This window comes from Narcine bancroftii, chromosome 5 (assembly GCF_036971445.1).
Source record: "Narcine bancroftii isolate sNarBan1 chromosome 5, sNarBan1.hap1, whole genome shotgun sequence".
NCBI classification, from domain to species: Eukaryota; Metazoa; Chordata; class Chondrichthyes; order Torpediniformes; family Narcinidae; genus Narcine; species Narcine bancroftii.
In genome coordinates, this window is record NC_091473.1 from 37,413,226 (window position 1) to 37,426,171 (window position 12,946).

At 39.2% G+C, this 12,946-nt stretch overlaps 1 protein-coding gene across 5 annotated transcripts in view; it reads left to right on the plus strand.

Moving 5' to 3' along the window:
• The window catches only part of adamts9 (ADAM metallopeptidase with thrombospondin type 1 motif, 9), a 290,215-nt gene that overhangs the window by 185,039 nt on the left and 92,230 nt on the right, over positions 1-12,946 (plus strand). For 4 of the 5 annotated variants that reach the window (XM_069937131.1, XM_069937130.1, XM_069937132.1 and 1 more), the window contains exon 29: positions 8,143-8,310. In XM_069937131.1, the coding sequence (XP_069793232.1) occupies positions 8,143-8,310 (168 nt within the window). Of the gene's footprint in view, positions 1-7,520; positions 7,688-8,142; positions 8,311-12,946 lie in introns of those variants that run through there. The other variant, XM_069937135.1, reaches the window with a different exon arrangement.

A 12,946-nucleotide genomic window follows, 5' to 3' on the forward strand; every position in this document is an offset into this window, starting at 1 on the left:
TCAATCTTCACTGACTGTTGTCTGGAGGTGAGGAAATCCATGAAGCAATTACACAGTGGGGTTGAGTCCCAGGTCTTAATTTGCTGATTAGTTTTGAGAGGATGATGGTGTTAAATGCTGATAAAGAGCATCCTTCTGAATGTATCTTTGCTGTCCAGTTGTTCCAGGGCTTTGTGTAGAGCCTGTTGCCTCTATAGGCGAACTGGAATGTATCGATGTCGCAGGTCAGACAGGTGTTGATGTGCTTCAACACCAAATATGCTTTCAAAACATTTCATTACTGTTGATGTTAGTGCTACTAGTCGATAGACATTAGACAGGTTACTTTGCTCTTCTTGCCACTGCTATGATTGATGGCTGTTTGAAACAAGTGGGTACCACACCCTACCGAAATGAGATGTTGAAGATATCCGTGAATACATTGGTAAGTTGGTCAGCACAGATTTTTTCATACTCAGCCAGGTACTCCATCCAGGTCAGATGCTTTCTTGAGATTCACTCTCCCAGAGGCAGCCTGCATGATATCCTCAGATATGGACAGGATTGGATCAGCAGGGGATGGGGTTATGGAGGGTGGTTCTTTGCTGTTACTGTGGTAAAATCAGGTGTAGAAGGCATTAAGTTCCTCTGGGAGTGAAGCTTTGCCGTCTTCTTCTGCACCGGATTTGGTTTTGTGGCAGGTGATGTCATTTCCTTTGTTTTATAAAGTTGTACCAAGACCTTCCTGCCTTGGCTAATGAAGACAGGCATCCTATATGCCTTCTACACCATCCTGTCTACTTATGCTGCCATCTTCAGAGACCTTGGACTTGTAGAACAAGGTATCTTTGTTCCTTACTTCCAAAGTTTCTTCGGGTTCTGTCATTCTTGCTATATGTCCTACCTTTATTGGACTTCCCAGCATGTATCAACTCGCACTTATCAGGATCAAATCCCATGTGTCATTTCTCTCACTTTCCAGGGCAATTAATATTATTTTGCAGCCAAATACAATCCTCATCACCACCACAAATTTCAATGTCATCTGCAAACTTACTTATCGTACTTCCTGCTTTCAATCCAAAATTGTTAGTATATAACAAACAATAAAGGTCCCACCATCAATCTCTGTGGTACAACTTCAGGTTCCAATGAAAAAAGCAATTCCCCACCATGGTTGGTTCTCTGACTCCAATTACCATATAAATTTTGGATCCAATTTGCTAACTTGTTCCCATGGGCTTGAGTCTTTTGTATCTCTACCCTGTAATGGTTAACCTCCAACTAATCAGAACTTCTATGTCCATCTCCTCAACTGTAATATCTCACCTTGTTTATGCTTACCTCACCAGTGCCTATACTTCCCATGGTATAGATCTGGGAGTTCCTGCTTCAGGCAAGAATCTGATAGTCAGTGCTCAGATACTTTTGAGTTGGAGGTTTGCAGGATTCATGTTGGTCTGTGAAAAGAGGTAGGAAGTTAAATATATAGGAATGCTTTGATAGTATTTGCATAGCATGTAATTGCATATTTATGAACAATGCACCATCTTATTTTCATGGTATTTACCAATATTTGCAATCCTTCCTCAATCTCAAGACCTTCTACACCTCCTCTCTGTCAAATCTCTATTTCCTAGTTTGTATCACAACGTTCAGACCTTTCTACCAATATTTATTAGTGAGTGCTTTGAAATATTTCTCAGGCCAGAGCACATTTGAAAGATGCTGATATTTCTCTGTTTCCCAAACAGGAACTTTACTAAAATTTAACAGTTGTGATACAGTATGCAGAGGTTGCTCCCATGCTATGATGACCAACAGTTCAAATTTAATAAAAAAAGATTCAATGATCCTGAGCCTGGATTTATATATCCTGTCAGCAAACTGGAATTTTTTTTAGATCTTCTCCACTGATCCTTTCAAAATATAGACTTTTTTTTGAGAATCCTCTAGTGGTCTCTTTAAAAATCACTGTCAAGGCCACTCATTGCTCTCTATTAACGGGCACATATAGAACATCAAGTACTCTTGCAATTTTCATTTGAATGTCCAATAGTCAGCATTAGATCTTTATGTATCCAGCTAGGGAGGCCATTCCAAAGGAAGACATGGTCATAGGTTTCCATATATTACTATATCTAGAGAGAGAGAAACACAGTGGATTGCATTTATTGTTTTTGCAATACCATTCAATTTAAAACATCAAATGAAATCACACTGCCGTACATATATATATATATATATATATATATATATATGTATATACATATATATAAGATACCTATAACCATGTCTTCCTTTGGAATGGTCACCCTTAATCCTGCCACTAAATGGCAAACAGGCTGGTCATCTGTTGACTGGCCTACCTGGAAAATTTATCAGATTAGCTTTTTGATCAATGGTGTATCAAAATATAACCCTGCTCCCCTTCCACCATAACCAACTTTAAGCTGCCATTATTAATACTTCTCTTGGCCAACTGTTGCAAAACAGACATTGGAAAATACCTTTTCTTGTTTATTTAAAAATGGGAAATTGTGAAAAATGTTTCTTAACATTGGCATTTTCTCATTTTATAATGGGAGTTCTCTTGCAAAATAATTAAAGCAAAGAAGGATTCATGTGGAACTCTTGGTGTACTTTCCCTGATAGTCCAGGCTCTAGCTTTTTAACTGATAACCATATTGTTATAAAGATCATTTCCTGTAGATTTGTCATGGACAGAAATGTCAACATTTTGAACAATCATTGCAAAATGGAAGATCTTGCTATAGATTTGATCATGTATTTCTTACTACAAGGTTAACCTTGGCAAAAATATTTATTTTACAAAAAAGAAAGATTCATATCAACATCATCAAGAGTAAAGATTGCACTTAAGGTTCTCAGAGTCATGTTATTCTAGTCATATTTCAAATAAATAGAACTGATTTGTATCTATGACCTAATATTTTTCTCAGAATACGTATTCATTAAAGATGGTTAAAATATGGAATGCGATTTCAGTCAAAAGTAGGAAGTTACATTTTTGTTTATAGGTCAAACATGAACAAAATATTAATGCAGGACTCAAAATAAACCTCAATCTTACTAGTAAAATATCTCTAAACATTTAATTCACAAAAATATTTTCTAAATTTTCTCCTGAAAGTACAGTATGCGTAACAGTTTTATATTCTGTCTTAAATGCACATGATGCAATGTATTAATATGAATGAACAATAATATTATTAATGGAAAACTAAGAAAAATATCATTAGTTTCCATACTAAACAATTCAAATTGTCAACTTTAAAATGACATTAAAAATAGCACCAAATGGAAATCTGGCATTTGATCAATCAATCGCGCAAACAGAGGAACCACTGACATGGTCTTTGCCCTCAGACAGCTCCAAGAAAAGTGCAGAGAACAAAACAAAGGACTCTACATCACCTTTGTTGACCTCACCAAAGCCTTCGACACCGTGAGCAGGAAAGGGCTTTGGCAAATACTAGAGCGCACCGGATGTCCCCCAAAGTTCCTCAACATGATTATCCAACTGCACGAAAACCAACAAGGTCGGGTCAGATACAGCAATGAGCTCTCTGAACCCTTCTCCATTAACAATGGCGTGAAGCAAGGCTGTGTTCTCGCACCAACCCTCTTTTCAATCTTCTTCAGCATGATGCTGAACCAAGCCATGAAAGACCCCAACAATGAAGACGCTGTTTACATCCGGTACCGCACGGATGGCAGTCTCTTCAATCTGAGGCGCCTGCAAGCTCACACCAAGACACAAGAGAAACTTGTCCGTGAACTACTCTTTGCAGATGATGCCGCTTTAGTTGCCCATTCAGAGCCAGCTCTTCAGCGCTTGACGTCCTGCTTTGCGGAAACTGCCAAAATGTTTGGCCTGGAAGTCAGCCTGAAGAAAACTGAGGTCCTCCATCAGCCAGCTCCCCACCATGACTACCAGCCCCCCCACATCTCCATCGGGCACACAAAACTCAAAACGGTCAACCAGTTTACCTATCTCGGCTGCACCATTTCATCAGATGCAAGGATCGACAATGAGATAGACAACAGACTCGCCAAGGCAAATAGCGCCTTTGGAAGACTACACAAAAGAGTCTGGAAAAACAACCAACTGAAAAACCTCACAAAGATAAGCGTATACAGAGCCGTTGTCATACCCACACTCCTGTTCGGCTCCGAATCATGGGTCCTCTACCGGCACCACCTACGGCTCCTAGAACGCTTCCACCAGCGTTGTCTCCGCTCCATCCTCAACATCCATTGGAGCGCTTACACCCCTAACGTCGAAGTACTCGAGATGGCAGAGGTCGACAGCATCGAGTCCACGCTGCTGAAGATCCAGCTGCGCTGGATGGGTCACGTCTCCAGAATGAAGGACCATCACCTTCCCAAGATCGTGTTATATGGCGAGCTCTCCACTGACCACCGTGACAGAGGTGCACCAAAGAAAAGGTACAAGGACTGCCTAAAGAAATCTCTTGGTGCCTGCCACATTGACCACCGCCAGTGGGCTGATAACGCCTCAAACCGTGCATCTTGGCGCCTCACAGTTTGGCGGGCAGCAACCTCCTTTGAAGAAGACCGCAGAGCCCACCTCACTGACAAAAGGCAAAGGAGGAAAAACCCAACACCCAACCCCAACCAACCAATTTTCCCTTGCAACCGCTGCAATCGTGTCTGCCTGTCCCGCATCGGACTTGTCAGCCACAAACGAGCCTGCAGCTGACGTGGACTTTTTACCCCCTCCATAAATCTTCGTCCGCGAAGCCAAGCCAAAGAAAAAAAGAACTATTCAACCATGATGTTTATATACTAAATTAGCTTTTGGATTTCATTTTTTTTCTCTAATCTCAAAATGGACCTACTTTTCTGAACTAACAAATGTTAGCTTGGAGACATCAACATATCACCTAAGGTCACCTTAAAAAAAAAATCGTTGTGCACCCTTGGACTTATTAAAAAGCCCTAGGCAGTGAATTGTGAAACTACAGTACCAAGTAACTATGTACAGGTATTTTCATTAGAATGCATGTTGCAATCATACCATTGTAACTTCAAAAAATCCTAAGTCGGACCATTGTAAGTTGAGGAGCAGCTGTACTGAAAAAAAAAAGTATATTGCACTGCAAATTAAATTAATTCAATATTTTTAAATCTGAAAATCATTTCATTTAGTTGTCAGGAGCTCAGCATGTTAATGCAAGTTTATTTACCCAATGGTGGAGAAGTCTTTTGATAGCAAATAATGCAAATTGGAAATATTACGAGATTATTACAGCAACTGGAATGGAATTTGAATCTGTTGGAATAATTCTAGAGCTCTTGATCCTCTTCCAAAATGAAGCAAAAAAAGTTGCAGGAAATAACAGGAGGCCTGTTACGGACATTGCACATGATGGGCATTGATTAAAAACCTTCACAAAAGTTCAAACCTTATCATTAATACACGTATCTAAAGTAAAAATGTCTCAGAATTTAGTATTTGATCAACTTCCAATTGCCTTGTCAAAAGATTTATACCCAAGTTAAACATAGAATAAGGAAGAATTCAAGGTGTATGATGATCAAAGCATTTGTTGGATGATTGATCTTCACTGGACTATTGTAAGGGTTACAGTTCAGTTGCCCAGATCCTACCAGTTTATTTGTTCGAGTCATATTGGTCGATTAAACATCATATAATGGAAGCCCTGTCTGTAAGCCAAAACAAGAATGAGACAAAAGGTGGGACACTATCTTATGTTCCCATCTAACCTTGTCTAACATGATCTACATTGATTAATTGTGCTTGATAGTTTACTCACAAGCAACATTTGTCTCAATTAATTAAACTCCTATTTGTAAGTGTATTCAACCAATATATTAATTCTAATTATTGTCATATATGGACATGGACACCTAAACCTAAAAGGAGGTACTTCCTTGAAAAACACCTGGGTGCAGTAAACAGTCTAGTCATGGTCCATATCAGAAACTCAGACAGCATGCCTGAGAGGGACCAAATTAATTTCTGGCTCTTTAATAAAAGTAACAGTCTCAGTGTATCTCAGTGGCAGTAGAGGAAAACTTCTGTTCTGTTTTACCATTTGAATGTTGATATCAACTCTAATTAAGTTTTGCCTTGGTCCCCAAGGAGCTAACCAATATTCCTGCTGGTATTCGTTGACATTTTGAGGTTACCGCCATTAATTAAATGTTCTTCTTTCATCTCATGGATCCTCCAAATGTTTGGAATTAGATATATAATGGAAAAGCATCTCAATTTATTCCTTCCTGCTCTTAATGAAATATCATCTTCCTATCTAGTTTTGATGTCTACATTTTGTATCACTTGGGATACAGCATAATGAAGGCTTTATATCTCTAAGCAAATTCTTTTGCGTGATGCCTTTTAAATTAGACTCTTCTGTTTATCATGGTACATCTCTGTACATTGCCCCAGTGCATTTAAATATTTTTCAACTGTAGGTATATTGTGTGATTTCACTACTGACATCAATATAATTTTAAACATTTTTTATTAGCCATGGATATATTTTATCTGCACTTATGTATATTTACAAAATGAAAAAATATTATTTATGAGCCATGTAAAAATGTAATGAGCTTAAAAACAAATGTGTTACCTACATTAATAAATCTATTTTGAGAATGCTGAGATTATCATTAAACTTATACCATTAGAGTTCAACAAAATTCTTGTCAGATTCAAAGCTTGGAGGTTGAGGATGTGAGCTTCAGGTTTCAACATTTTTCAGTTTTTTTTTTATATGCTGTATATTTATGGACCATAAAAAAGAGAAACCATTTAGATGTATCTCCATCTCAGACAGAAACAAATCTGTACATGGATTCCACTTGAATTATGCATGATTTTTAAAAAAATATTCCTTTTTCTCCATTCTATCCAAAAGTGCATTTACGCAAGCAAGCTTTGATATGTGACTTGGTATTGAAATCTCGCCATTCTTATTCCTGATCTCTCAGTACTGAGGCAAATTATACCACCTTCTGATCTACCATAAATACCATGCGGAGAATTAATCTGCATCTTCTTTGATCTCACATGATTTTGATGTGGTTTTACAGAACATCATTTAGTCTATTAAACAAACTTGTTTATCAGGAAGTATTCTTTCTGCTTTCTTTCCTTTCTACATTTGGAGCCTCAGTCTATTTCACTGAGTTACGAAAACCCTTTTACCATCTTTAACACATCCAAAATGTCTATAACAGATATTGTACTTATTTCAGTTTCACTTTTTCTTCAATTCTCCCTTCTTTGGAAAAGCTTCTTCCCAGAGAGAGCCTGGAGTTTCTGGAATCCATGTTTAACAATCCCACTGGGACCTTTGCAAACATGGAAACTTTCTAAACTTGGATTTCTAATAGACTTACAATCTTCAAAGCAAATGAGACAATTAAATGTAAAAATTTAATTATCCTGCTCTGTAATAGCTTGTACTTTGAATGCCATGTTAAATATTTGTCACCATTTCAGACCCTATTTTATCTTTCAGTAATCTGAGATCAAAGAGGGCCTGGTCTGATGTCTGTACTTCAGAATTACTTAGATTCTTGGTTGTTCAGTCAACCTGTTGTAACAGATGAAGTTAAGTGCGATTTTCTTCATGGTGATTTTTAATGATGTATCTTCCCCTGCACTGATCATAATTGCTGGAATGTTTGAGCCTTCCCATTTTTTAGATGTATTTCCTTTAATGCATTAACTTTTTGTGCATTAAGCATTTCTTCCCATCACAATCTTCACAATTTGAAGAAATTAATTGATTTTTATGCACACACTGTAATTATGTATATCTGTGGAAAAATAATTAGTGATAAAGGAAAGAATGAAGGGAGGAGAGGAAGGAAGATATTGTGCTATATGTGATCTGAAAGCTGGCTCAACATTCAAGTACAAAAAATTCCTTGGAAGCCTGTTTGATGAAGCCTGATATAAATGCAACTGGCTTCCATTAAAACTGAATTTTAAAAAAAACAGCTCTATTCCTTTACATCTGTGGCAATGCACTCCTGCCTGTTTAATGCATTTAAAAGAGTACTAAAGAAAATCTTCTCTTAAAGCTATTAAGAATACTAAAAATGTAAAAGTAATTTCTATAATTATTTTATTTTCAGTGCTCCATTTCCTGTGGGAAAGGAAGTAAATATCGTGTTGTTTACTGTATGAATAAAGAAGGAAAGGAAGTTGAGGAAGAAAATTGTAAACATCTGGAGAAACCTAAATCGCAGAAACGATGTCGAGGAGGAAGATGTCCCAAATGGAAAATAGGAGAATGGACACAGGTAAAGTATAAAACCTACTACAGGTTAGAGAAAATATTTGTTTCACCTGTTTCCTTTTAAGTTCTATGTGAGAACTAAATGCAATAAAAACCAAAATATCTACTGTTGATAGGAAAGCAACATTTGTTTTCATCTTCCCACCATTGCCCTAGTACCTGCCAAGACTGCCAAACCCCAGGTCCTGAAGTATGTTTCCAGTTCAGAGTTTAGGAATTATAGGCTTCCCATGGAGATTTCTTTATGAATTCTCAGCTGGATATTCTTTTCCTTTCTTTGGCTTGGCTTCGCGGACGAAGATTTATGGAGAGGTATGTCCACGTCTGCTGCAGGCTCGTTGGTGACTGACAAGTCCGATGCAGGACAGGCAGGCACGGTTGCAGCGGTTGCAAGGGAAAATTGGTTGGTTGGGGTTAGGTGTTGGGTTTTTCCTCTTTTGTCTTTTGTCAGTGAGGTGGGCTCTGCGGTCTTCTTCAAAGGAGGTTGGAGCCCGCCGAACTGTGAGGCGCCAAGATGCACGGATGGAGGCGAGATCAGCCCACTGGCGGTGGTCAATGTAGCAGGCAGCAAGAGATTTCTTTAAGCAGTCCTTGTACGTCTTCTTTGGTGCACCTCTGTCTCGGTGGCCAGTGGAGAGCTCACCATATAACACGATCTAGGGAAGGCGATGGTCCTCCATTCCGGAGACGTGACCCACCCAGCGCAGTTGGGTCTTCAGCAGCGTGGATTCGATGCTTGCGGACTCAAGTACTTCGGTGTTGGTGATGAAGTCACTCCAATGAATGTTGAGGATGGAGCGGAGACAGCGCTGATGGAAGCGTTCTAGGAGCCGTAGGTGATGCCGGTAGAGGACCCATGATTCGGAGCCGAACAGGAGCGTGGGTATGACAACGGCTCTGTATACGCTGATCTTTGTGTGTTTCTTCATTGTTTTTCCAGACTCTTTTGTATTTTGTGGATATTCAATTATCAGACAAATAACAAATGTCACCATAACCTTTTCCTTAAGTTTCTTAACCTCCTCCCTGAACCTCATTGACTATTGTGACACTGACCTAGAATGATAGGAAGACTTGTGCAAGTTCATTCAAAGGGCATGTAGAAAATTCAGCAGCCATTTGGTGCAAATTTCCCATAAATGTAGTGTTCTGACAACTGAAAATTGTTTTAGAGTGATATTAATTGATGGATATTAATTAGAGAGCTTTGGTTAACTTTCAATGTGCTGTTTGAAATAATGCCTTAGGATATGTTGCAGGCAATTGAGAAAGCACACAAGGTTTAATGACTCATTTGAAATCCTGTGCCGATAATGGTGCACACATCCACTGTAGTTTTATGAAACATAAGATTATATTGCATGATCAAACTGGTGAGATGACTATCTTGATTCTTTTGTACAATAGCTTGAGAAATCATCTGGTACATTGTTAAAAGGTTGGAGGGTTGAAATGTCCTCTCCAGATTCATCAATCTGCTGCCATGAGGCCACTAGGATTGGTATCATGGCTGGGAAATCCTGGCTGACCTTATAAGTCAAAAAGCATTTGCCCACTAATGAAGAAACCAGCCAAGTCAGATGGCACAGAGCCAGAGAAGATGTTCACTATGCTGGAGATCTAATGTGATCTGGTGTGTCTCAACATTGCAGCACACAAAATCTCCAATATAAACATAGATAGTGAGGCAATATGTAGCATTAATTGAGATGGACACCTTTATGCTAGCCAAGCAAAGAAAAAACAGCCTGGGTCCTAGGACAGGTAATAATAAAAAAATAAACTATTTTGAAACTCCTTTAAACATAGAAAGAGCATCTACTCTATCACTGGTGATCCTGTCCCTACTGCTGACCAATTTACAACCCGAGGAAAGAGGTTGGCATCCATCACAAATGACCCAGGATTCCAGCCTACAGTGCAGAAAACTTCATCACGATCAATATTGTAGGCACATTCACAACATCACAGAATCACAATGGTCACAGTATGGAAGGAGACTATTGGACTTGTTGAGACTGTACTCATTATATTTAAGAACAAGCTAATTAGAGTCACTTGGCCATCCTCTCCTTACAACCCTTCAAATGTTTTCCTTTTGAGATTCTTATCCATCTCCGTGTGAATGAAGCAATTGTACCTGTATCTGCAACAACTGCTGCCAATGCCTTCCAGATTCTAGCCACCTGCTATGTAAAATGTACTTCCTCATGCTTCTTCTCATTTTTCGCCAATCACGTTCACCCTTTGTTCCATGATTATTGACCCTTTTGCCAATGCAAACAGTTTCCTTTGCATGCTCTGTCTTTAACTTGCATGCTTTGTAAGCTACTATTAGATCATCTCGGAAGATTTTTCATTTCAAGAAACCTAACACCACTATCTGCAGTCTATCCAAATCACTAAATCTCTCAGATCATTTGAGTAAATCCTGCACCCTCTCTGAAGCCTTTACATCATTCCTAAAGTTTGGTTCCCAAACTAAGTGTGGTTCTCGAGTTATGGAGGAACCAGTGTTTTATAGACATTCATCAGAACTTCAGTGAATTTGTATTCAATGCTTTTTTTTAACCTAGAACCTGAACCTGTATTGTTTTAACCTCATTCTTAATGTATACTCATACCCCCAGATATCTGTTCTTTTGTCCCCTATGGTATTATGCATTTTATTTTGGTTTATTGCTATTTTTATCGCAGTTTTCTGTGCCTCAGTTTTGTTCCATCAGAAAACAGTGTCAGTGAAGGCCTCATTTCTTACCTGTATCAAAAAATAGGCATTACCAAATTAGCTGCAATGGTTGAGCCACAGGAGCTTTGTTGATTGTTGTCTCATATTTCAAGTAAGCGCGCCTTCTTCACTGATTGCAGTTTTACTTGCTTCCTTATTGTTGAAGTCAGTTGACCATCACGTTCATGACACCTCTTGCATCTGGAGCATATCTGTGTTTTGGGTTTTTTTCTGGATTCTCTCATTCCCCCCCACATTCAGATGCACAGGTTGGTAGGTTAATTGGCCAATGTAAATTGTCCTGAGTATGGATATAAATGGTGGAATCTGGGGGGAGTTGATGGGAATGTGGGGAAAATAAAATGAAATTTGAGTCAGCAGATGCTTGATGGTCTGTATAGTTTCAGTGCCAGCCAAAGGTTCTGTTTCCATGTGGGTAACTCTATGTTATGAAGTCTGTGAAGAATTTGGACAAGATCTCACTGACTAAGTTCACTCAACCAGAATTTCTTCCTCTGATTTCCCATGCCCCATATTTACCTGATCCATATGTGGAGTGCCAATCTCACTGAGAAAAAGCATGTGAGTCTAAGGGCTCTAATGTGCCAAGTTGGAAGTAGGACACTAATGTTGCTCTTTGTTGGTATAGTGTAGGACCTCTTAGTAGGAGTAGAATTGAGAAATAAAGTAAATGGAACTTGTGTTCACCCTTGTAGAATAAATGGTGGTCTTCTGCAATCTGTCAGTGTCCATTTGGTTTCTGCACTTTAGTGGAGACCACTTTGTGAGCACTGGAAGCTGCACAATAAATTGGAATACGTACATGTGAGTTGTTCCTTCACCTGGAAGAGCATTTGGGTTCCTACATAGTGGGAAGAGAAGTGGTGGAATGGGAAGGAGTTGCAAATCCTGCACTTGCATGGACGGTACCAAGAAAATGGGAGGTGGAAGAATAAGACCATGAGACATAGGAGCAGAATAGACATTTGGCCCACTGAGTCTACTCCACTATTTGAATAGTGGTTGATGTATTTTTATTCTCAATCTCATTCTCCTGTCTTCTTGCTGTTACCTTTGACATCTATATTAAGTAGGAACCTATCAAACTCTGCTTTAAATACACCCAATGACATGGCCCCCACAGCCATCTGAGTCAATGAATCCACAGATTCACCACCCTCTGGCTGGAATAAAATATCCATTTCTTTGCAATAAAGGGATGTTTTTACTCTGTGCCTGTGCCCTCTAGTCCTTGACTTTCTCCACATCCTTCCTATCCAGCCTTTTAAATATTTCGTAAATTTCAAAGAGATTCCCCCTCCCCCCTCCACACTGTATCCTTCTGATCGCCAGCAAGTACAGGCTCAGACCCATTATAATCCTCTCATCCCTGAGATCATTCTCCTCTGGACACCTTCTAACATCAGCACATCCTTCCTTAGATATTGGACCCCAAAACTACTCTTGTCCCAAGGAATCAGGGAATGAATGGTCAGTCAAGAATGCTGAAGAAGATTAATCTTACCACCCCTCTTGTAGAAGGTGGTGAAGATTATGGAGATTGATTAATTGAATGTCGAGGCTAAATGGGTGGAAGGTGGAGATTAATCTGTTCAGCAGGAGAGAGTGAGAGGCAAAATGTGGAAAATGGAACAGATGCGGTTGGGAAACTTGTCAACCATGTAAGAGGAGTAAATGCTGTTAAGGAAAATAAAACACCTCAAAAGCAATGGTGTGAGTGGCATCATTGCAGCTGGTTAAACTGAGAGAAATGAATAGAGTTCAAAGGGAACTAGGGTGAGAGGATCTGCAGACTGGGGTTAGGAACATAGAAACCAGGCTGTCAAGCCTGATCCATCATACAATGAGATCATAGCTGATCCTGTACTGTCCTCAAGGCCATTTTCTCTCT